This window comes from Mirounga angustirostris, unplaced genomic scaffold, assembly GCF_029215605.1.
Source record: "Mirounga angustirostris isolate CCGP_5_RB_7025 unplaced genomic scaffold, mMirAng1.0.hap1 SCAF_5, whole genome shotgun sequence".
NCBI lineage: Eukaryota > Metazoa > Chordata > Mammalia > Carnivora > Phocidae > Mirounga > Mirounga angustirostris.
Window position 1 is genome coordinate 4,634,933 of NW_026991713.1, and position 25,688 is coordinate 4,660,620.

Sequence of the window (25,688 nt, forward strand, 5' to 3'; positions counted from 1 at the left end):
CCTCCAGGCTGGGACACACTGGAGAGTAAAAAAGGACACTCTTAAATATTACCCAGGACAGTAATCACAAACGGAACTGTCGTAGGCCTCTGATGTGCGTGGATACCACCTCCATAGCTATGCAGCTTGGGAAGGTTCCAGAACCACTTTGAGTGTCAGTGTACTCATCTGGAAAGTGGGGATAGTTGTACTCCCCTCCACAGGATCACATGAAATAAAGGGTGCCTTCTGCAGAGGGCAGAGGGAAAGCTCTCAATAAATGGTGCCTACAACAGGATCACTAATGAAAAGTCAAATTTGTACCCTCCCCGAGACCTCACTCACATGGGTGTGCCCCGCACCAGACATTCGAGTCCCTTCCTGCTACTCCCCACGCTTCATCTCGGCGGGGGCCCGTGGTGGCCCTCTCTCCTTGTCTTCTCCTTCAGGCCAGGTGTGGGCACCTCTGTCCTGGATCTTGGCCTTCACCTCCCAGCTGCCCCCCACCTTGTCCTGCATCCTTCGCATCACCATGCAGTCATGTCAGTGCACAGAGCTGACCGGAACTGTGCAGAAACCTTGGGCGGGTCCCCCCGCCGGCGTGCCACATTGAAACCCATGTGGTCTGGTCCCACGATCTTTTCCGCCCTACTTCTCTCCACCGTTACAGCAGAGCCTTGAAAGGGTAAGAATTTTAGAGGCCTCCGAGGTCTCTGCCTCAGGACCTTGGCTTATGCTGCTTCCTCTGCTACAGTACCCTTCCCTGTCATTGCAAACCAATCTGTCCTCAGCCAACTTGCCCAGGATCACGCAGCTCCTAAGTGGAAGAGCCCGGGTCTCCTCTGCCTCAGTCTGTGCATCCCTCCCAGTGAAGCTAGGGCGCTCCGCATTGGTCCTTCAACCTTCAAAACTGGGGGTGCCCAACCTACATCCTGGAACTCCTCTGAGGGTCAATGAGATCACAGATATGGAGAATGCTTCATGAATGGTAAAACCCAGAACAAATGCTGTTCTTACCCTTTCAAGGCACTGCTCAAATGACTTCTTGACAGCCCCTTTCTGACCACCCTTCCCAGAATTAACCCTTCCCTCCCCCACTCCCCCATTCCCCTCATTCTGTGCTATTTTTAATGCAGGGCCCCTGGGATTATCATTTCTTATGTCTGTGTTTTCTCTCTTGGAACCTCACCACACCAGAGTCCCCCCAAGAGCCAGGGATCCGTCTAATCGGATGTCTATCACATAGCGCCTAGTGTAGGGCCCTGTACAATGTGGGTGCATATTAAATGCTTACTGAGCTGCTTTCAAGATTCACCTTGGCTTTTTATAGGAACCTTTCATGCAGGGGAGAAACTGAAGACCAGTTCTTTAGTCTGAGAATTATCACCAACATTTTCTGTTCTTTCCAGTGTACTAAGGGCTTTCTTAGATGTGATCTCATTAATCCTCACCAGAACCCTGTAGCTCTCCCCCTTCTTAGCGGGGGGTCCTTTGAAAACAGAGGCAAAACAAACCTTAAAGTCTATTTTTGGGGTGCAATCCTAGGGCAGCAAGATGAGGGGAAAGCGAGGGAAAGAAGGAAAGCAATGTCAAGGTGATGGATTCTTGCAAAGCCTACCGCTTCACACAAAGTGGATCCAACCCAGAGCATCCAACCAGCCAAGGAAGGGAGTGATATTGATTTGCTGGCTCCTTCCTGAATCCTGTTTCTGGTTGCTTTAAGTTCATTTGATGAGGTACTAGCCAACTCCCCTGGACTTCCAAGTTTGTGTTACTCCGGCCTTTGTCGGTCATCATGGGGGCCAGATCCACGTCCAAGGTGCAAAGCTTCACTCCGAAACCAGCAGGGGAGGCAGGGAGCAGCCAGGCCCCCACGGTTCACAGGGTTGGACAAGGTGCCAGAGCTGCCCCACCCCCGTTGTGGCAGCCGTGTGCAGGAGACCATGCTGCAGGCTGGCCCTCACCTCTGACTGGTCACAGCGATGAACTGTGACTGGGGCTCCCCACAGAGCAAGTAGCCAAGGTCTGAGGCTGCGAGGACCTGAGTGGATCTGGGGGTACCTATGGTTGGTTGGATAATTCCCATTCCCCTTTGACATCTGAAGAAACGGAGGCTGGGAGATGTGGAGTGACTTGCCCAAGGTCATGAGGCTGTTAAGGGGTGGGCCCAGTCTCAAACTCAGGTATTCAAGCTCTAATCCAGGCCCCCTGTCCACTTGATCACAATGCAGGTGAAGAGAAATAATGGATTCTGGGATGGGTTGTAGACACTGCTCACTCCTATGGCCATTATTTTGGCCCACCTTTCCAGAAACGGATTGTATTTCTCTTAGCATCTATCCATCCATTTATCCACCCACCCCTCACTCACCTGCTCCTCTATTAAGCACCTACTTTGTTCCAGGCATACGGGACCATCCATCAACATACTGATGCTGGGCTCTGCTCCCAGACCAGACTCAGAGTTGGCTCGGGCGCCCATGGGGAAGAAAACAATCACCTTTATTATGGTACAGAATGCGCCCCATGCTAAAGAGCTCCGCATGGTGGGTCTCCCGGGGGAGGAGTGAAGAATTCATGTGTAGAAACTAAAGGAAGTTTCCCAGAAAAGGGGGTATTTGAGGTGAACACGGGAAGATGAAGAGGATTTTTAAAAAGGTAGGTTGTGAGGGAAAAGACACTCCACATGGAGGGCACAGCATGGGCAAAGGGAGGGCGGCCGGGAGAGCAGGACAGAGTCAGAGAACAGTGTCTCCGCAGTGACAACACCAGACTCTGCAAGTTTGCTCGTGAGAACTTCAGCTTCAGCTCCCTCACTGTCAGAGAGTGCCCCAGCCCTGGGCCTTTGTTGCTTGCTCAGGAATTAGGTAGCTACAAAAACAACAGAGGGCCAAGCAGAAGAGCATCACTGTGCCCTGAATTAATGAACAGAAACTTGCAGACAGCACTTCGAAGTCTCCACAGCAGAAAGCAGTCTCCTCCAGCCAGCATTTTGAGCGTGAGAGGGTCACAGATGACCTGAGAGTCCTCTCTGTTGATTTAATGACATACCTGGCCAACGAGATTATTATGAATTTTTACCAAAAAGCCAGGGACATTTACAGAGATGACAGCAGGAAGGCTCTCACACAACAGCTCTCCCTGGCTCTCGGACCACTGTTCCCCGCAGGGCGGTCCACTTTACCAGGCTGGTGTCCAGGCCAGCGAAAGCACTGAGGAGGGAGGATGCCATCCTGAGTTGGGCTGAACCCAGAGTGGAAGGAGCCAGAGCCTCTTCAGGATGCCCAGTGTCAGCCCTTTTGTTTTGCATTCGGTGAACCATGCTTGTCCCTGGTTGGTGCTAGACCAAATGGATCATTACCACTTAGAACATGTGTTAGTTTTGCGTGGGATAACAAAGCTCACAGATTAACCAGGGATCCGTTACCGAGTTTTTTCTAAAGGCTGGTACTGGGGTCAGAGATGAGAGGCCCCTGGTATCTGGGTGCCCAAGGGACAAACACGTAAGTCACTTGTGGCAAAAGCCCAAACGGAGGCCAGAGCCACACTGGGGTCCTGACCTGAAAAAACATTCCAACAACTTCTGACAGAAGTGCCGTGTGGCGGGTGGGCATATGTCGGAGCGGGGCATCTGTGGATCGTGTGCGCCTGCGTTGTATCTTGTGCTGTGCAGGAATATGAAGTTATACTGATTTATTGGTTTAAACGTTTCCTTTGAAAGACGACTGCACCGTCCCCCACCCCCCGCCCCCAGCGTCTTCCAAACATACCAGGATGCTATGGAGAGGGCACAAAGCACTCGGCCGATAATCGATGAGGATGGTAACTCCACCATGGTAATATCGACTCGGAGACATTAACCTCGCCGTGGGCTGGGAGTTTTGGAATACGACCTCGGCAAGCTGTACTTGTAACTGTTTCATGTCACATTGACCGGGCGTGTTTACGATTTTTAACAACAGCCTTAAAAAGTCCAGTGACATCTGTTGAGAGTTTAATTGTGAGTGTAAAAAAAAAAAAGGGATTACTAAAGGAAGAGTCAAGAGATCAATTTTCATACTGTTGAAACAACACGGTGGCCATCAGGCGGTGGGGGAATCTGGCGGCAGGACCAACGCAATCTCCCGAGAAGCCGCGCCGGTGTGCAGGGCGGCGGGAGGGCACGGCAGGCAGTGTAAATAAAGTAGCAGAGGGAGGCTGCCCGAGGCAGGAAGAGGGAGTAGAGGAAGAGAGGGAGCAGCGAGAGCCAGAACAGAAAAGAAACGGAAGAAAATGGACATTTTTTCCCCTCCCACCGGAAAGTCTCCCCAGCCCCGGCCTTGGGCAGCGCGGCCCGGTTTCCTCGCGTCTGGCCGGGCGCGGGGGCGCAGAGGTGGAGGGGCGTCCGGCCGGAACGGCCCCGCGGCCGGCAGCCCCGACCGCGGCCCCGCGAGGCTGCGCCCCTCCGCCCCGCCACTTTTGTTCTCGGGTCGGGCACCGGGCCGCGGCGGGGCTGCAGTGCGCACGCGCGGGCGGGGCGGGGCGGGGCGGGCGGCGGGCTCCGGCCCCGCCCCCCGCCGCCCCGGCCCGCTCCATCCGGGCACTGCCGAATCAGCATCGCGCCGAGGCACAACTTTGCCGAGGCCCAACGAGATCCAGGCGCGCGCCGGAGGAAATATAGTCCCTGCCGGCCGGCGGCTCGCGCGGGCGGCGGTGGCGCCGGGGCGGACGCGCGCGGGGCTGCGCGGGGCTGCGCGGGGCTCCCGGCGCCTGGGGGCCATGCGCCGGCCAGCGCGGGCGGCCCGGGGACCCGGCGCAACTTGCCGGGCAGCCTGAGGAGTTGGAGCGGCCGCGGGCTCGGCGCCGCGGCGCCCAGCCGCCTTTCTTCCCCCTCGCCAGACCCCCCTCCCTCCCTCCCGTTCGGCCTTGGGGGAGGGGGCTCCTGTGCCCCCTCCCTCCCCGGAGGCCCGGCCCGCCCCGCCCGCTCCCGCCCCCGTGGAGTCGCGCAACTTCCCGGGAGCCGGGGCCAAAGTGAGCGCAAAGTGCTGCCCAAGTTGCCGGGATGGAGCTGCAGAGCCGGCCCGAGGCGCTCGCCGTGGAACTCGCGCGCCACCAGGTAGGCGACCCGGGCCCCAGGCCAGGAGTGGGGGGCTGGGGGGGGGCTTCAGGGACCCGAGCCCGGCGTCCTCTTCCTCGTCGTCGCAAGGTCTGCACGGCTGAAGGTGCCCGGAAAGGGCTCCTCCTCGAGGCTGCCCCGGGGCTGGGGGGAGTTTTTACGTGCCCGGCCCCCCGCCCCCCGGGCTCCTCCTCCTCCCTCCTCTCTTGCAGTCCTGCACAGTTTGGGGGGGTGGGGTCCGGAGCCCGCGGGACCTGAGCCCCGCATCTTCTCTTTCTCCACGCAGGGTCTGCAGGACTGAGGGTGCCAGGAGGGGGCCCCTTCGTGAGCCTGCCCCGGGGTGTTTGTGTGAGAGTGTGGGCCGACCCCCACCCGGCCCCCACCCCCGTGCAGCCCCGCACAGTTTGCAAAAGTAGTTTTGGCGATTGTTGCTCGGGCTGGCAGCGGCGTGGCGGCCGGAGCCCGAGCGGAATTGCGGCGTGCGCGTGTGTGTGTTGGGGAGATTAGGACGCGACTTGAATATTTATGAGCTTTGCTCGACACGGACTCGCCGTGTTTACTTGGCTCTTTGTTCCTCCCCCCTCCCCCGGCACACAGTCACACTCACACTCACTCGCACACGCACCCCTGCCTGCAAACTTGCACGGCTCGGGGCGCGCCGCCGGGTGGCCGCGGCCCCCGCCCCGCCCCGCGAGCTGCCCCGATGAGGCGGCAGCCACAGGTAAGCGGCCCCGCGCGGCACTGCCCGGCCGCCGCGCGTGCGGGACGCAGCCCGGGGAACTTGGGGCGCGCTGCGGACAGCCCGGCCCGCGAGCTGCCGGGGGGGGGGGCTGCGGCCCGCGGGGCCCCGGGCGCACTCGACCCCCCGGGGCGGCCGGCCTGAGCCCGCTCCTCCGTGTTTCCGCAGAACGGCGACCTCAAGAAGCAGCTCCACGAAAGGCAGCCGCGGATCGCCGCGCTCAACGACACACAAGTAAGCGAGCTGGAGCCTGCGCCCCCCAACTCCGCCCGCGGTGGGAGGAGGGGTCGCCCGGCACTTTGGCAGCACCCTAAAAAGTGCCGGCCTCGGCGCCGCACGCTCAGACTCCCAAAGGAGTCTGCAGCCCTCAAAGTTACCCGGCCCCCCCTTTTTCTGGAAGAAAGAGCCGGGTTCTTGGAGGCCGAGGGGGGAGAGCAAGGCTCCCGCAGTGGCCGAAAGAGAGAAGCTGCACTTAAAAGGCGGCGAGCAGCCCGGCGTCCATTTTGAGTTGGTGGACATGTTTTTGGAATGTGGCGATTTCTCCCGGCTTGGTGTCCCCCACTTCACGCCGGTGTGAGGGTGGGGGTGGCGGGGGGCGGTATTTCGGGCCTGGACACCAAACTCCTTGGAAGCGATTTCTGGATTCCATTGCAAATCTGATTTAAAGAATCGTTCCTCTGGGCTCCCCCCTCCCCTCCACTTCTCCAGCATCACTTTTTATTCTCGGAACCTGACGCCAGCTCCCGGGGAACAAAAGAAAGGCGCCCCCAGGACCCCCCAGTTCTGCCCCAACTTTGGTCTCTGGCCTGCAGGCGTGGATTGGGACACCCGACGAGCGCCTCGCGGTGGGGGGCACGGCCGCCGACCCCCCTCCCGGCCCCTCCGGGGAGGAAAAGTTGTCCATTGTGACTTAGTTACGCTGAGCTCAGCGCTCGGGGTTTCAGCACCACGAACAGATGCCGCCGCCAGAGCGCGGCCGGCCGCGCGCCCCCGCCCCCTCCCTCCCCGCCGCTCGCGCCCCTCCCCCTCCGCTCCTCCCCCTGCGCGCCCCGCTCCCCGCACACGCGCTCCCGCCCCTTCCCCGCGCCGCCCGGAGCCGAGAACTTTGAGCGGCGCAGCCAATGGCGCTCCCGGGGCTCCGAGGCTGGCGGGGGCGGGGGCGCCGGCGCCCCTCCCCGCGGCCCCTCCCCTCCGCGGGCCCGCCCCCGCCCCGCCGCGCCCCCTGGCCATCGATCGCGCTTCCTTCGGAATGCCGGCCGCCGCCGCCAGCACCAAACTTGGACAGCACCGCCCCCGCCCCCGCCCCCGCCCCCGCTGCGGCCGCCGCGGTGGCCCCCTCCGTCCTCCCCCAACTCCTGGCCGCGGATCCGATGCCCCCTCCCCGGAGGGGTTTTCGGTGGAGGGAGAGACAGGGACGAGAGCGGCGGGGGTGGCGGCGACCGCGGAGCGGGAGAACTCGGAGGCCGGGTGTAAATTTCGAGTCTTTAAAGTTGAAAAGTGGTGGGAGGGGGCGTGCGGAAGAGGAGGGGGCCGGGGACTGCGGAAAGAAAGATGGCTGTCCCCGCGGGTCCGCGCCTGGTCGGGGGCGCCCGGCTGGACGGGAGGGTTGCGACGAATGCATTAACCCCTTTCTGTCGGTGCCGCGGCCCCCCCCCCCCCCCCCCCGGCCGCGCGCGCCCGCCCGCCCGCCCGGCCCGCGCCCCCGTCCAGGCGTGGAAGCTTCCATTCCCGCCGGAGGGGGGTCCGGCGCGCGGCCCCGGCAAAGTCGGGGAGTTCGCGGGGGGAGGGGACCCAGGCCCGGCATTACCATTTTGATTGCTTTGATGCCATTTTTGGAGGGGGAGGGGTTGGAAGACCCTTCGCTGAGCACAAAGATGTTTAATCGCTGTGTAGAATCAAATCAGATACTTTATTATTATTATTATTTTTTTTAGAAAAAAAAAACCGCATCACCAAATCCGGTACAGTGTGATAGCGAGGGATGCTAAGCCCTTTTTCACTGGGTAGAACGACAAGTTGTTGACTCTTATGCTCTGAGTGGAAGATTTAAGAGAGAGAGGGAGGGAGGGAGAGGGAGAGAATCCAGTAATCCACAGCATTTATTGCAACAATGTCTTTATGTGTGCTTCTACATGGCAATAGTTTTACTATTTAGAGTGGCTTTTCAGGGCTTGGGTTTGATCATTTCTTCTGTGTTGTAGCAACTGTTTCAAGGCTGTTTAAAATTTTATGATGATAGTAAATGAGTAGCTATTTATTATCTGTCATGCCGGAATTTCGATGAGGCTGAGAGAAACATTTGAAATTGTGTTTGGAGGCTCCAGTGCAGCTTCGGGGAAGGAGCTTTCCTACTCCAGGCTGTCTTTGCCTTTAAATTTGAACTCGGGGAAGGAGAGATGCTTGCGAATGGAATGTACCTCCATCTTTTTGTGTGTGTTGAGTGTGTGTTCAGAAAGAAAGGGAACAAGGAAAACTTTTGTTCTCTGGCCTTTTAAAAATGTTTCTCTTTTAAATGACTAAATATAACATATGGTAAGCAGCCAGCCTTGGGCCTGGCCATCGGAACTTGTGTTTGGAACTGTCTGTTGTTTTTCCTCTTCCCTTTGTGGCATTTTATATAACAAGGGCTCATAAAAGAGGGAGGGGAGGGGGCCGGGGCCGTGGTGCAGCATGCTAATAAAGCTGCCTTGTCTCTCCCGAGCTCCGCGGTGAAATCTTTCAGAGGTCACCTATGAAATGAGTTGGGTAGACTTAACATTTACTCGTCTCTCCCTCCTTGGGAGAGTTTGGTGGTGATTGGCAGCTCGGCTGGGGAAAGGTCCATGAACAGGCTCTTTGGAGGTGATTCTGGGCTGCACCCACGGTCTGGAAGAGGAGCAGCGGGGGCTCTGCTTGGTCACCTCGGAGCCTGCCCTGGAGTAGCAGAAATGTGGGAGCAGGTATGAAAAGGCCAGTATTTTAGAGTTTGTTTTTGACTCAACATAAAATTAAAGGTAGTGCTCATTTATAGATTTGCTCGGGAAGAAATTCATACCATTTACACTTCCAGAGATGTGTTTTTGTGCTGCTCCTGCTTGGAATGTGGGATGTAAAGGTTAAGTTTCAATTAAAAGTGCATACGTGGATGGTGAACTAGATAGTAAAGCGAACGGATGACCCCATTATCCGCATCTGTTAGAAATACAATAGCAGCTGAGTAATATCTTTTGGTGCCCAGCCATCACTTTCCCATTCACACCCTTGACACTGGAATTTTTTCAGTGATTTCTAGAAACATGGACAAGTGTTTAAAGATGTTTATCAAGGACTCGCAGAAGTAAATAGGTTGGTTGCCGGTCAGAAGTAGAGAGATACAAATCCTGTATAACTCTCCAGTGTCTCCCACCATTGGTGGACTAGGGGATAAACAGGAAACCAGCTTCCATAGGACCTCACTGTTTGAAAACGGAGTTCATATTTTTTCCTTTAAAAAAAAAGAAAAAGGAGGTGTGGGGAGTTGGTCAGAGCTGAGTTTTGGCCAGGCTGCATTCCCAGGTGTGGCTGCGCCTGGCTGCCAGGTTTTGAATTCCAGTGGAGGACGGACCCCTCGTCTTTAACGACATGTGATGTGTGAAGACTCCATTAGTTGCTCCAGTGGTTTTACGCCATGAATTTGCAGCACATGCAGAGAGGCAGTAACATTTTTATCTAAATTGTCAAGCAACAAGCACTTCCGTGTAAATAACAGACCCATCATGAATACTGTGTTTTTTTGTTCGTTTGTTTGTTTGTTTGTTTTCCTTCCCTCTTTGGAGTTCTCAGCACGACATTTAGGTGTCACATGTAGTGGGCATTTCCAGACCTGAACTTCATGAAGTTCAGCTTCACCACAGAGGGAGAAGAGCCTTCTGTGTTAACTGCAGCCCGGGCTGGTGTGGCCTTGTGAGAGAGAGACCCCCCCAGAGGTGAACTTGGGGCCTCTTGTGCCGCTCGATCCATCGATTTGATGGACTCTGGATTCCGAGGGGCTGTCCTTAAGTGCAGCCATAAAAATATGTCTTCTTGAAAGGTATTATGTATGTGGCATGCACCCGGGCGCTGAATCATGTCTTCACTGTGATTCACTAGCCGTGGTGGACACCAGAGGGACTTTGCCTTGGAAGTATCCACCAAAGGAAATTGCAGGCTGGGTTTTATTCCGAAAGCTCCCGATTGTTTGCAGTCCTTTGGTAAAAGGACATGCCATTTTCCAGGCTTTCCTTCAAGGCTGTCCCTATCCAGGAGGGTAAATTTTCATCTTCCTGACTTTGAGTGGAAGTTGTCATGCTTCTGATAGCATCATTATGTGCTAAAGAGAAAAGTGTCCCAAAGTTCCACGTTCTATCCCCTGCAGGGAAGAGTATGGACTAGGACAGCAACCCCCAGCCCTGGCTTGCCCACCACCACCCTTACCCCCCAACAGCCCATGTCCCTCCCACCCTCACCTGAACCCTGTTCCTGGAATCCCTCTTCCTCTACACCCCCCCCCCCACCACTCGGGCCCCTCCTCCATCACCTCTTAGTTGGAAGATTGCAGTAGCCTCCTCACTGCATCCCCTGTAAAAACAAACAAACAAACAAAACCCCCCCCCACCAACAAAACCCAGAACAGCTTTATTGAAGTACAGTTGACCTATCCTATCATTCATCCGTTTAAAATGCACAATTAAATGGGTTTTTTGTGTATATTCACAGAGATTTGCGACTGTCACCACCATCAATTTTAGAACATTTTCATTCCTCAGAAAGAAACCCCCTGGCTCTCACTCGCTGCCCACCCCCGCCCAGCCCTAAGCAACCACTGATCTGCCTTCTGTCTCTAGAGAGTTGCCTATTTTGGCTTTCCTGTGAATGGAATCACACGATGTGCTCTGTTTATGACCAGCTTCTTTCACTGAGCATCATGTTTTCAAGGCTCATCCCAGTGGTAGCAGGTGGTGGCCCTTCATTCCTTTTTGTGTCCGAATAATATTCCATTGTACAGGTAGACCACAGTTTGCTTGGCTGTTCACCAGTTGACGGGCATTTGGGTTGTTTCCTTCTCTTGGCCACATGAATAACGTACTGTATCTCCTCTTGCCCCTTCTGGTATGTTCTGCTTGCCCTGCTTGGTCTCCGCTTCAGGGCACTCTCTGCTTGGTTCTGCTTGGTCTCCGCTCAGGGCACTCTCCATCTCCCTCCTGCACATGGCAGCGCTGTCTCTATGGTTGCTTCCGGCAGCTTCTCTGGCACCTTGAGCATTTCCTTGCCTCTAGAGAGTGCTGGCTATTGTCTCTCTGGGATCTTTTCCTGTCTGCTTTGTGCTAGACTGTAAGCTCCGTGAAGGGCGGTGGCTCCATCTATTTTACCTCTGCCCCTATATTCTCAAGGCAGTGCTTTGTAGGGACTGAATGCACATTTGTTGAGCGAGTGGATGACCTTGTCACAAGATGGGCATGAGGATTAGCAGTGATTTACCAAATGGTCCTCGCCAAATCCCTAGCCTATAGTAGGCACGCAATAAGTGGCAGGTTCTCATATGTTCGAAATGAGCAGACATAGAAATGAGTAAGACCCACAATTCCCTGCCCTTGGAAACCTCACCAAAGAGTAAGGCATAGATAACCATGTTTCCGGAAAAGTGCTGGGAAAATCACACTGTGGGAACACCAGTGTTGTTCCTGGCCTGGAGACTGAGGATAGCTTCCTGGAGGGGGTTGGGGGAGGGGTCCTCGAGGACACCTGGGGTTGTGGATGGGAGAAACTGGTGGCTGAGCCCGCTAAGGGACAATGGCCTGAAGAAACCTGCAGGTGCTGTGAGCTTTCTGGCAGTAAGACCATGGGAGAGAGCAGAAGAGGGACATCAGAGAAGGCGAGCTGGGGCCAGAGCAAGGAAGGCATCACTCGCCTGGATGGAAGGCCTGGATTTTACACCGTAGGCTTGGAAAGTGCTCACAGATCAAGAAGGGGCAGGAATGGTGCTGGGAGCAGGTGGGAAGGGAGGAGAAAAAAGGAGCCCTGAACTCCCTCCCTGCTTGGCCCAGCCAGGCCATATGAGCTCTTTAGATGTTTGTCCCCTGAATAGGGAGGCTCTCGTATGGACGATGGGACCTGTGCATGACATGGGGGAGGAGGCTGGGAGGCTGCTGGCCCCGTAGCCCTGGGTGACCAGAACTAACAGGCTGTGAGGACAGGGGCACCACTTGGTGATCCTCTTCCTCCTACCTTCACCAGAGCTTAGAGCTGAGGGGTGGAGCTTCTAGAAACCTAGTTAGCAACTCTGGTCAGTTGGTTTAAAAAAATGTAAGTGTGCAAAAAAAAAAAATAAATAAATAAATAAAAAATAAAAAATAAAAAAATGTAAGTGTGTGTATGTACATATACATATATACGTATTTATCAGTTATGTCTGTATTACTGCTTTTATTTTGACTATAAAGTATATGATAAATGAAATAAGTAACAAATGTGTCAATATGTACCAATAAGTATATATATGAAGTGCGTGTAATACGTACATAATATAAGTCAGTTAATAACTTTTCAGGATTACGTACTGAAAATGAGAGGATTTGTTTTTGAACTAAGAAAATAATTACCATTCTCCTGAAGAAAAATCTTAACTAAGGAAGACGGTGATCAATGTTCTTTTTTTTTTTTTTTTTAAGATTTTATTTATTTATTTGACAGAGAGAGACACAGCGAGAGAGGGAACACAAGCAGGGGGAGTGGGAGAGGGAGAAGCAGGCTTCCCGCGGAGCAGGGAGCCCGATGCGGGGCTCCATCCCAGGACCCTGGGATCATGACCTGAGCTGAAGGCAGACGCTTAACCACTGAGCCACCCAGGCGCCCCCAATGTTCTTTTTATTATTTCTCTTAACAATGAGGAGATAAAGAAGAATTCTGCTTTCAAAAAAAGTTTTTATTGTAAAAGCAACACATGCTTGCTTGGAAAAAGGTTCATAGTACGAATCTGAAGGTGCGAAAACACAAGCCCCCTTCTTTCCACCCCGTCCTTGCTTGGGGATGAGAGCAGGGCATGTTCTGTGCGCACACAGACACCTGTAACACAGATAAACACGCGCAGTGCAGGCACCAAGCATACCATGTCTCAGCTTGCTTTTTACACTTGACATCCTGTTGTGCACATCTGTCTTGGGAAGAACTTGGTTGAATTCCACAAGCATTGAATGAGCATCCACCGAGTACTGGACATATGGACGTGATGGCGGGTGGTGTGGTATTAGCAACAGTGACGTCTCATTTTGTAAGGCTTTTTACACTTACAAAATGCTTTCACCGGTCTCTGCAAACATTTTCACATATAGCTGGGGAGACAGGTGTATCCACCGTTTCCTATCCCTTGAATTGAAGCTCAGTGAGGCGTCTGCATGAGCTGTTCAACCACCGGGCTCACTTGGGCAGCAGGTGGGAGGGTGTGCTCTGATGGGGTGCTTGGGGGATCGCTCCAAGGAGGTGACGCTTCCACCTGTAGAGAAGCAGAGAGACAAGTTGCACAGAGACGCATGCCTCGGCTGTCTGCAGCACCATACTCTTCGACGGGTCTGTCTGTTCCATCACCTCTTTGATGCTGTCTTTTTGATTGTCAGGCTAATCCCATGACTTGGGGGCAGGCCGGGCAGGGGAATCTTTCCTGCTGGACAGATCGGAGAAGGGCAGCTTCCCAAGGTCAAACAGCTTGGGACTGCTGAGACGGTGTCTTCTGTTGTAGAGTCAAACGTGATGTAGCCACAAGAGCAGAGACCCTAACGTCACACACCGCAGTTCCTATCCCAGCTCCCCACATCTGGCCGGGTAGCCTTGGACAAGTCATTTTGCTGCCTTGAGCTTCCTCTCCGTAAAGTGGGTGTAGTAATAGGACCTATCTCAACCAGGAAGCGAAGGGGTAGATTGAAGGGAATTGTGGTCCCTGCATCCGTGACCACAGAAGACACCTGCTGAGCCCCGCCCTGCGCCTGAGGTGCCACCACCTTTGCATTGCTGCTCAGGACTCTTCCCCACGTCCTTTTCCAAGTGAGGGTGTCCTGTTGCCCCGTGGCTCGTGATAGAACCTTCTTCTCCAGCTAGTCCAGGGTTCGCTTTGATATTTAGCCTCTTAAAACAGCTGCTGACGGAGCTGTACAATTGATTTCAATTAGCTTTGAATTTTTTCAATGAGATGACTCTGATAATAACTTTGGTAATCCCACGATGCCTCATTAGAGCTGCTGGCTATGATGATTAGCCCTGTGATTTAGCAAGTTTTTCCTCCGATACCTTTGTCTGTCCGGGAAGCGAGTCACGGGCGTGCTCCCGTTTTCACATCACTTGGATGAGCCCATACGAAACACGCCGCTGCCTGGTTGCCCACCGGAGCTGGCCGCTGGGTCCGAGCAAGCGCCTGCCTTCTCCAGCCACATGGGCTCTTGCCGCCGAGCAGCATTTTGGCATGGTGACACGCGGGGGACTCAAGGAGGCCCTTATCCCAGACACGGGGGGACTTCAGGGGAAGAGGCAGGTTTCCGGAGGAGGGTGCAGCATGGCTACGCTGTTTGGAATGTACATTGTTTAAGGAACTAGGACTCTGGATTTGATTTCTCTACCAGAAGAGGGCCGCCAAGAAGGTTTTTAACTTCTGTCTCCGAGAGGCATGTAACAAAGAGGTTCAGCACAGGCTTTATAACTGGACAGAGAGGAGTTGTAGACCCAGCGCCATCCTCCTGTGTCTGTCCCACATTCAGTGGCTGTAAAATGGGAATCAGAGCCCCTTGCAAATCAGGTAGCAGAGAGTGGCATGCGGTAAGTGCTCAAGAAATGACATGAGAGAGGCGCTCAGAGGGTTCTACAGGACAATGCATTAAGCCCCGGGTCCTCAGCAGGTGGGACCTGGTGGTCATCTTCTGATTCTCCATCCTCAGTCCCAGCTTCCTTGTTCAAGGCTAGCCTGAGCCAAGCCCCTCCTCGGCCTCTCTTGGACCAACCCATTCACTGTTCACATAACGCTTTGGAGAAAGCCTACTCCTAATTTCTATTTTATTGAGGACAGGCTGAAGCCCAGAAAGATCGAGGGGCTTGTTGACATGACACAAGCAGTGAGTGGAGGGGCTGTAATCCAGTTCTGGGCCTCATGGTCCTCGCCCCTCTGCTGGAGTGGGGGGGGGGGGCAAGGGGGCGGGGATGATAGCACTTCATGCCACGAGTTAGAAAAGGGTCCAGGACATGCATTAAGATAAAAGTTAAGTGGAATTAGCGTGTCAGGGACAAGGCCTGGTGAATTCGAGGTAGCTGGTCCGTGATGATGAGTGGGACCTTTACTCTGGAGTACAAGGTCATAGAACTTTGGTGGAGACCTTGGGTCTGCATCCAGTCTCTGCATGGGGCACCAGGGTGGGGAATGGGCGGCAGGCTGGGTGCAGGGAGGGGTCTCTGCAGCATGGAAGCTGAGGTTTGGACTGGCCCCAGAGCACACTCTCCTCCCCATCCTCAGGTGAAGAGCCCCTGGGTCCGTGCCCTCCCCCTCTGCTTTGCTGGCCCTCCCTTGGCCCCCTCTGGCTCTGCTACTGGGATTCTTCTTGTTTTTAGTGTTATTTCACACTGCAGTGTGGAGGCATCTTCTCATTTTGAAATGGCCTCTGTTTTCCAAAGGAACAAACATGCTTCCTTAAGATTTTTTTTTTTTTTTTATTGGTGGTTACTTATTGTTCTGTGGTAGCAGTTTCCAGAGCGTGGTGAGAAACTGCTGATCCAGCTCCGTTCTGGTTTCAGTCTCCGCCTGCCGACAGCGGGCATCCCGTGCGGTCTCAGCTGGGCCGCACTTTACTTTTTTTTTCTTTTTGCTTGGCATCTGTGTCAGTCGTTTTAAAACAGCAGAAAGAAGTGTTTCCTTGGGGGATATTTGGGGTTGTTTTTTTGTCCAAGGCTGAGTGGCTCCTCAGCCTCCAAGTACTTAAAACAGGAGGGGCAGGTGGCTGGATCTTTATCTCAAAGTGGGGATAATGCTGTTTCCCAGGCCAGGTTGTCCTGAGGATTAGTGAGGATGTGCGGACCAAGTGCCTGGCGTAATTCCCAGCATGCAGCAGGGCAGTGGGGTTAGAGGGAGCGGTTCGCAGAATCACTTTATCAGCCATAGTGGGCGACGCAGAAAGCGGGCAGCACCCAGAGAGGTTACTGCCCTGGAGAAGTAGATGGCTTTCAGTCGGGACAGAAACCCCTGGGTTGCTGTTGTGTCCACGGATTGGTGTGGCCCCTGCTGGGACTGAGTCATGAATTTGGGATTTGGTGGAAATTGAGGGTGGGTGTCCCCCCAGACTTGGCATGACGGCTCAAAGCACAAGATGGGAGAGCCACGGGAGGGGGAGCATTGTGGGGCGCCTCTGCCAAGCCCCATGTCACCCGTGGGAAACTGAGGCCCTGCGCAGGGGATGGGGATGGCACCCAGGAACCAGAATGGAGCCCTGGGGGACACCAGTCTTCCTGATCACACACCACAGTTGTGCGAGAATTGCCTGTCGTTTTTGTTCAAATAGTTACATTTCATTCATCGGAGGGTGTTTTTGGGAAGCATCCTGGTGGGGGTTCGCTGTGTGACGTGCTGCGGTCTTGCACAGGATGTCCTCTATGACAACAGGACCGCCAAGAATGGACCCCAGGGCAACACCCGGGGGGGGCGGTTTTCAGAGCCATCCTTAGACTTTAAGAGCAGTTGACCCCCTGATTGGCACAAATAGGGGACTGGCAACGTTGGCAGGACCCAGAACATTCTGGAATTGCCCATTTTATGAGACTCACTGAACCAGATTGCAACTCTCTAGGTGCAGGTAAGTTTCAAAAAGCTGCTTCAGAAAGAGTCCCTGCAGGGGTGTTTGTGACCCAGCTTGCCCGCGTGCACTCCTGCCTTCAGAGACTGACTGTGGGCTTGCATGGGGAGAGTCACCCTCCTAAACGGAAAAGGTGCTAAGAGATTGTAATATGAGGGGAGCAGTCATCTTTAGGGGAAATCACGACTGCCTTTTCAGCTCTTGCGTGGAATCAGCAAAAAGTTACCTGAAACACCTGTTGGGAGAGGTCCATTGGGGTCTCCCTGGGGGGTGCCAGCAGGCTGCCCCTGGGTGATACTGTAATCCATCTGGGGAGAAGTTTTTTGCCCCACAAAAGAGAAAAAGGCAGGGATGGGGCAGGGGAGAGAGAGAAAGAGAGGGAGATGTGTTTCTCTTTGATGTCATTCAGGCGGAAAGCCAATCTGTACATGTAAATGAACTTGAAAATGCAATTAAAAATATATACATATTAGAGACTGTGATCCAGAATTTAACGTGAGATGCAGGTTACAAAGTGACAAGCAGCATTTCCTACAATCAGTGATACCAACTCTTCTCTGTGATTAATGCGTCTCGTCTCAGTGGTAATAAACGCACCACAGATAAATGCCAGAATTATTTCTTAAACTACCATTTGACAGCCCCACTGAATGCAGAGTTTTCTTTGCCCACGTCGCCAGCCTCCTCCCAGCTGCCACTGCCAAGGGGGCACGTGCTCAAGAAGGCCCCTCCAGGGGCTCGTCCTGGCTTGACAGGTGACACGACAGTTGCGGGCATCATCGTGGGCAGAGATCAGAGAGGTCCTGAATGTGGCCATGGTTGCAGCACCAGCCGGTGGGCACGTCACAGGGAGGTTGCGAGGAGCCACCTATGGCCTGCATCTAAAGCAGGAGCCGGGACCTGGGGGACCTGGGGTGTTAAGTGTAGGGAGGGGGCTGGAAGGGAACAGGGTGACAGAGCTCTCTGTGACGTAAGCCCTTCCTTGAGAAGGCAGTTGTGGAGCGAAGGCCTGTGGAGGCTGGAGAAGTGAGCCTCGTGGCTCTCTGCAGGAAGAGTATTCCATCCAGAGGTAACAGCCTGTGCAAAGGCCCTGAGGCGGGGCGCGCCTGGCATTTCCAGTGGAGGCCAGTGTGGCTGGGAGAGAGTGACACGTGAATGTGAGGGAGGTCGGGGAGCTGATGGGACGGGGCAGGGGAGCTGTCCTCTCCAGCACGACTGACCCCTGCCCTTAAATCGTCAACTGGCTATAATGTATAAGAGGGAGCAGCCCTTCCATGGCGCAGAATTTTGAATAGAGGCTGGAAGCTACCGGATGGGCAATTTTAACTTCCAAGTCTGGAGAAATTCCCTGATGAGCTGTCCCAGGATAGAACTGGTTGTTCTGAATCCTTTGTCCACCAAACCAGCATCTAATTAGCCAAGGGGAAACAGCAACCAACGGCAATTGGATGGGAGACCAGGCTGGTTCTCCGTACGCTGAGATCCTGTTCAGAAATGCTAAGGCTCATCAAGGATTCTGTAACTGCCTAATTACAATCTGAGATGTGCTCACTTATGCAGAATTGCAAACTTTGACCCCGTGGGCCAGTGCGTGGTCCTGCTGAGGGCCAGGCCCTCTGGAGAGACCATGCCCTGCAGTGGGGTGGGGGCAACATGGCCTGGCACCACCCGTCACCCGTCACCCCGTGGCCTGGGCCCCATGCAGCCTTCTCCTTTGATACTTCAGGAGAAACCAGAAAGTGCTGCATCTGTGAGATCTTGTGAGGTGTGGATTTGGGTAGTGCATGCATTAAAGCCTTTTCTAAATGCTGCTGGCCCAGGGGGACACCGCTGAAGCCAGATCCAAGCTGTGTCCTTCGCGGTGCGTCCTCTGATCGCCTCTCCAAGTTCCTTCCCCGAGCCCCACTTCCTTCCTCTTCATCATCCAGGCCTAGCTGAGGTGGGCTGGTGTCCTTCCTCCAGGCCAGTGCCCTTGCATAGCTCCGTCGCACTGGGTTGGGATCTAGTAACGTCCTGCCCCTATCTCCCCCAGTCCGCATCTCACGTGGCGTCCACGGACTGAGCACTCAGCTTCTATAACCTTCAGGTGCTAAGACACGAGCGTCAGAGAGTGAGCCCTCAGAGTCGGTGGTTCTGGGCTCTAGAGACAACCCCCTCCCCGCAGCCCCTGTCAGGGGAAAGCGGTCGATTGCCCGGCTGGAGGGCCGTTGAGGTTCTTCGGGAACATTCAGCTCTCTAGGTAGGTAAGTGGAACTCAAAGATATTTCTGTAAATAAAACGGGCCTGCAGCCGCCCCGGCCGAAGTCGGCGCCTTGTTGAAGTTATTTTATTAACAAGTTCTGCTGAGTGGGCTCGAATGGGGACCGCCGCTCTCATATTGTCGATCTAATTATAAACACGAGGGACAGGACCAAATAAGTAGCCTTTAAAGGGAGAAGAGTCTGGCAGCTTGGCTTAAAGTGTCCTTTAATGAACTTCTTTGGTACTTGTATCTTAGCAACACATTTTATTACATCCTGATGCAGCTGGATGCGTGCACGGTAACTTGTCCCCTCCCCCGCTGCCCCCGCGCCCGGCGCTCTTTGGCAACGGCGGGAAGAATGTACCGACCCGCTTTCCCAAGGCTCTGTGTGCGTCTCTCCTGCTTTGTTTGGTTGATGAAGAAGGCAAACATGGCACCAGGAGTGGGGACCTTGCAGGCTGGCTGGAACTGGCACGGAGGGGACCCTGGCCCGGGCCTGGAAGGTGGGCGGCCTCCCGCAGCTGGGCTGCCTGCGAGTCCAGATGCTGGTGCTGCGGGCCGTTCGTGGATGTGCTGATTCTCTCCCGGGCGCTCCCCGGGTTTGGGTATTTTTATCTGGATTTCTTTCCTGTAATGACTAATTTGGATGTGGTGGAAGTGGGGACGTTTGCAAATCTTTCATGGTAATCAGCAGCCTGTAAGCGGGGATGGAGGAGTGTTCTAGATGAAGTGGACATGGTGGGGAGGGCGCTGCAGGAGCTGAAGGAGGACTGGGACACTGGGCCTGGCTCCGCTGCTCGGAAGCCTAGGGAGCTCAGCCGGTTACTGACCTTCTCCGAGCTTAACTTTGTTGGCGGCTGCATGAGTGTCTTGGGGCAGATGACCACAAGCGGGGGGCTCACAACGACATAAATTCACTGTCTCCCAGTCCGGACTGAGCAGTCTGAAATCAAGGTGTGGGCAGGGCTGTGCTCCCTCCTGAGGCTCGAGAGGAGGATCCCTTCTGCCTCTTCTAGCTCTTGGGGGCTCCTGGTGCTCCTGGGTTTGTGACTGCCTCCCTCCAGTCTCTGCCTCTGGCTTCATGTGGCCATCATCCCTGTGTCTCCATCCTCTCCTCTTCCCATAAGGATCCCAGTTGTTGGATTTAGGGCCTGCCCTAACCCAGTGTGACCTCAGCTTAACTGATCACATCTGCAGACATCCTAGTTCCACATAAGGTCACACTCTGACATTTTGGGTGGACATGAATTTGGGGGTGACTATTCAACCCAGTGCACCTGCCAGTTGTAGGTAATCACACTGAGGGTTGGGGGATCAGAATCGATGGTGGCCCCTTGATGTTAGCCCAATGCCAGGAATGCCTTGGGTCCCCACTGTGTTTTTGCCTTTCCCAACCTTTCCTTACAGTTGGGAGCTGAGAGAGGAGCTGCCGAAACGGTGCTCCATCATGAGCAAGAGGGTGGCCGTATTTTCTCAATGTGTTACCCAGCAGTTGGTGTGAATATTGGACATCAGGACCATCCCCAGAAAACCTGGGGTGTGTCATTTATCATAGCTGGTGGTCACCAGAAGTGGAGAGTTTGACATGAAAACCAGCCAGGCGATGGTTTCGCCCTGATTGGTTCTCATTCACTAGTAGGGAGAGGTGCTCTAGAACACAGTAGATGGTGAGCAGGAACGCGCCCCTGCTGGGCGACATGGAAGCTCCCACTTGTCTTATAGGAAGGCGGAGGGCGCTGGCTGGAGTCCGAGGCTCTCCTCCTCCGGGCTCCTACCTCCCAGGAGCTTTAGGGAATTTGTTCCAGGCACATGTCTCCACGGGCCTCAACTTTCACATCTGTGAAATGGCTGTGAGGAAGGACGCTGTGTCCAAGGCCCGTGGTGGGGATGAAATTCACTATGCAGAGCCCATCTGTAAACTGCAAATTGCCACGTGTTGGTTTGGGTTTGCTGTCCCGTGGCTGTGGTCGGCTCTCCTGGATGACTGGGAGGCCACATCCTCTCTGGTCTGCTCGAGAACTGTCGTCACAGGCTGGAGGGTGGAGCCATATTGCCCTGTGACAGGCCCCCTGCTACCCGGACTGCTTCCAACGACCTCGACTCCTGCTCTCGCTCCCATCTGCCAGGCGAGGAAACCGAGGCTCGGAGGGGCACAGTTACTCATCCACGGGCTTAGCTCTGGAGCTGCACGTGAACTCAGTTGTTCCCCGGGTGCGAACTCAAGCACCTGCACGTCTGTGTGTCACTCTGCCCGCCAGCCGTCCCAGGGGCTGGGGACACTGCACGTGTGTGTGGCATTTGGGGTTCACATGGGTCTCCCCTGTACCTGATGCCCTGTGCTCCTCGGCATCTCAGGGAGTGGTGGGTGGAAGGGGGTTCCCGTGGGACTGAGTGAGGAACTGGAGTCCCTGCTGTATCAGGCTTTGATCTTTCTGCGTCATTCTCTGCATCTGTAAAGTGGGGATGAGAGGTCACTGTGCACTTCGCAGGGTCATTGCAAGAGCAAAATGCAAACATGAGGGGAAATCGGGAGACTCGGAGGGCTGCGCATGGGGCTGCTGGGGCCACGTGGGTGGGCTGGAGTGTCCACTGTCTTCCCCATCCCCCCCACCACCACTTATTTTGCGCCTACTGTATGCCAGCCGTCTTCCACGCCATAGTGCCGTGTCACTCCTTGGAACAAAGCTGTGATCCCTGTTTACGGGAACAGGGAGTGACGCAGGAGCCCTTCAGTAGGGGGTGTGGTGAGCGGCCCAGAGCCAGGCTCGGACGGAGCTGGGGGAGAACCCTGGAACCCTCCCACGCCTCCCCATGCGGAGGCGTCGTTCCTCGTGTGCGGGTTACACTTGACAGCGATCCCTGTGCCTTCCGAGGCTTCTGGGGCTCAGGGGGGGACGCGGTCAGTCATCACCCTTGCTCTGCTGCTGCCCATGGTGGAGCAGGACTGGAAGGCGTGGCTGGTGGGAAGGGCTGTGGGGTGGCCATCTCCCCGGCTCCCGAGCGCCAGCTGGGGGGCTCAGGTCTGTTGGCCCCTAAGACCACGCCGAGGGGCTCCCTCCCGGGGTCAGTCCCCCTGGCCAGGGCTCTGCAGGGAGCCCTGTCATGCTCCAGCTCTTGCCGCCTGAAGGCACAAAGTAGCGAAGAAAGAGGCCGCCATGGACCACCGTTCTGCTCCTTTTATTTCGCCCCCTGTTACCGTACACTGTGTCGGAAGATTCCGCAGGGCTGCCATGTGTCAGCGGCTAGTTGGTAGGTAAACAGAATCCGGAATTGTCCCCTCACAAAGCGGGTCCGGAAGGGGCTGCTGTTTCATGCTGCAGTGGAAAGACCCACTGTGTTCCCACACGGTTCTGGCTGCCCCGAGTGGCATGGGCTGTGCCCCGGGGACGCTTGGAGCCTGTGAGGCTCTGTTGGTCAGGCCCCAGGTCTCTGCTCTTGCTCAGCACTTTCCTTTTGGGGCCTCCAGCCCTTGGGCTGTGTCCCGTGTTGCTCTTGCCCCCGTTCCATTGGCCAAAGCATGCCACGTGACCCCCCCTTGCCAGTGGAGAGGCCCTGAGGGTACAGGACAGGGGACAGGGGTGTCGTCCCAGCCAGTTGGGCAGCTGGCTGCCAGACAGGCTCCTGCTCCCGTGGCCCCTCTGCACACCGCTTCCCTGTGAGCTGCGGGGCCTAGGATAAGAGGCAGGGGAGGGGCTGGAAGAGGGCGGCCTCTGGAGCCCACAGACCTGGGTCCATGTCTTGCTCCTATGGAAGCCTTCCCCAGCTTGCTCCCTGGGCCCGTGCATATGTGTGCTCTCCCAGCTCCCAAGTCCAGCTCGCCCGTCGGGCCAGGTGTAACCCGTGTGTCCTTCAGGCAGTGGCTCCATGACACCCCACTGCCCTGGGCCCCATTTTGTGTGGGCGGCTCTGGGATTACTTGGGGGGGCGTTGCTGCGGGAGGCAGGGCGGCGCACGGCGGACAGGCTGGCCTGGCCGGCAGGGGACACAGCTCTCTGCAGTTTGTAAAGGAATCCTCTTGCAACCCAGGGGCTGCGCGCATTTTAAGGTCTTTTTTAATTAAGTTTTTCCTCTGGGGCCTACAGTAAACATCTGCCGTTCCGTCGGTGTTCATGTGTACCCTCGCGTGCTCTGGCCGGGGCGCGTGACCGGCCTGTGGAGGGGAGGTGGCTGGGGTTGGTGTCACGGTCATCGTCCCTAAAAGTCTTCTTCTCCCCCGTAGGTGCTTTTATGGCCTTGACACCCCTCCCCCCCAATCCATCCCTCGCAGGTCGCTGGGTCCCGGCCACGCGGCAGAGGGCGGCTTGTGGCTGCAAACAAGACGCAGCCTCCGGGGGGAGGCAGAGCCGGCAAGAGGACGCTCCGTCAGCGTCTGCGTCCGCTTGTCACGGGCGCTGTGCCTCAACCTCCGCTGACCACGGCCCCTCCAGGGACGGAGCGCTCAGTTCCCTTTGGGAAGCATCACGGTGTGACTCTCCCCATTTTGCAGATGAGGAAATTAAGGGCCAGAGAGATAAGTGACCTGCCTGAGGCCCATGGTGAGTGAGGGGCAGCGCCAGGAGTCCAGAAGCATCTACTTGACCCCAGCAGGCACTCGTATCCCCATTTTACAGATGAAGAAACTGAGCCCCGAGAGGTCAGTGACTTTCCCCGGTCACCCACCTTCTAGATGGTGGTGCTCAGATTGGCACCCAGGTCTCCCCTCTCCCTGGGCTGTGTGGCTCCCGGAGACCTGGGGGTAGAAGGACATGGCATGCAGCCCCAGATTCGAGATCACTTGGCTGGTGGGCACTCTCGCTGCCCTGTCCCACGAGGTGCACCAAGTCCCCCAGTGGCTGAGCCAAAATGCACTTGTAGAGGGCTGACTCCTCGCATGACAACCCCTGGCTCAGTATTCGTCATGCATATGCTGTTGGAGGAAGAAAGGAGGGATTTGACAGGGAGGGTTTGGTTTTTGGTTCAGATCTGGGGCCCCCTGAATCGGTTCCAGTGCCTCCTGATCCCATTCTTCCATCCCTCCATCCACCCCTGGGGGAGACCTTTGTGACCCGTGGACCAATTGATGATGCGGTGCTGGGGGTGGCGCTCCATGGAATTATGAGCTAACTGCCCTCCAGGAGCTCCACGTCACCCCAACAACAGCTGTGGAGCAGCCTGGGGTGTGGTGTGGTGGCCAGAGACGGCAGCCGTCGGTGCTCTGGGCGATCGGAGGATGGGGACACTTCTGGCTCTGGACCCTGACTCTGAACAGCTCTCCATGGGTTCAACCCTCAGATCCCATCTCTGACCTCTGTAAGTCTTGTGACCTTGAGTAAGGTATTGGCCATCCTGAAGCCTCCATTTACAGCCCATAACAGAGCTCCAGAGCTCACATGGGTGCGAGTCCTCGGAGGGGCTGCTCTGCACGGAGCAGGGCTGGGGCTGGACTGCCCTCTGCCCCTGCCGCAGGGCCGCTGGCCAGTGGGGGCCACCTGGGACTCCAGGGAACACGGTGTGGAGACCAATGACTTGAAGAAGATTCAGAAATTCTTTGATGACAAGCCTCTCGTTGTCTGACCTCAGATCACGTCTTCAGCCTCATCTCCCCACACGGAGCTGTTGACCATGTCTCAGACACACAAAATACCTGTGGATTGCCCTTTTCTCTGTAGCAAGATCCTGCTCATCCCCCAAGGTCAAGATCATCTCCCCACCCTCGAGGGAGGCACCTATGGATTCATTTGGGTCAGATCACGGGGGTGGTACTGACGGTCACCGTGGTGGTGGTGGGGGGTTGGTGGTGAGGATGGTGATGGCCATGCTGATACCGGGGATGGTGAGGATGGTGATACAGGGTCCCTGGGGATGGTGAGGATGCTGAGGATGACATCAGGGATGATGGAGCCACTACCGCGAGGGTGGGAGTGTTTTCCGAGCTACCTGACCTGTCATCACCATAAGCCCCAGTGGAGAAATCTTGTCCCCACCATACACTGCAGGAAACACTGCTGGCATCAGGGGCCAGTGCGGCCAGTCTTGGCTTTGCTTCTCTGGGGCCGATCAGACTCCTCAGTAAAACCAAGACCATGAGGGGCGTTGTCTGTGTCTGACACGTTGGTGCACGACAGTGAAATTTTAATCAGTGCATAGTGGATGCGCATGTGCCTTATAGACTGTAAATGGGATAGAAATGTTTTTGCTGTTACAGTGCGTCCCTACAGACAGCATGCTGTGTGTGTGTAAAGTGGAAACAAAAAACTTTGGAAATAGTTCTAACATGACCGAAGTCAACAGCCAAGCAACAAAGTCCCTCATGCACCTTGTAGGCCCTCCTGGGAACCCCCCCAGAGTCAAGAACAAGATGACATAAAACATGAAATGTTACCAACATTATTTTTTTTTTTTTTTTTTTTTTTTTTTTATTTTTTTTTAAAGATTTTATTTATTTATTTGAGACAGAGAGAATGAGAGACAGAGAGCATGAGAGGGAGGAGGGTCAGAGGGAGAAGCAGACTCCCTGCCGAGCAGGGAGCCCGATGCGGGACTCGATCCAGGGACTCCAGGATCATGACCTGAGCCGAAGGCAGTCGCTTAACCAACTGAGCCACCCAGGCACCCCACCAACATTATTTTTAAAGACTGTGAGGTTCAGATAGCATTTTCCGGGGCAAGTCTATTCTGTGGTTTTGCAGTTACTTTTGGGACACCTGGTGTCACTTAGTAGGTCTCCTTGTGAGCTGTCCCTCTTCTGACCAAGCCTGTGGTTCCGTTGGCTGCCAGTGGGTAATGCTGAGGCTCTGGAAGGAAGTCCCAAGAATAGAAAATAATATGTGATCTTTCTTG

The 25,688-nt window shown here is 55.3% G+C and overlaps 1 protein-coding gene across 3 annotated transcripts in view; it reads left to right on the top strand.

Annotated features, from left to right (window-relative positions):
• The first annotated feature begins 3,805 nt into the window (after positions 1-3,805).
• PHF21B (PHD finger protein 21B) overlaps positions 3,806-25,688 on the top strand; it is a 90,943-nt gene continuing 69,060 nt past the window's right edge. For 2 of the 3 annotated variants that reach the window (XM_064590496.1, XM_064590498.1), the window contains exons 1-2: positions 3,806-5,074; positions 5,982-6,047. In XM_064590496.1, coding sequence (XP_064446566.1) covers positions 5,021-5,074; positions 5,982-6,047 — 120 coding nt within the window. In that variant the 5' untranslated portion in view covers positions 3,806-5,020. Of the gene's footprint in view, positions 5,075-5,370; positions 5,796-5,981; positions 6,048-25,688 lie in introns of those variants that run through there. The other variant, XM_064590497.1, reaches the window with a different exon arrangement.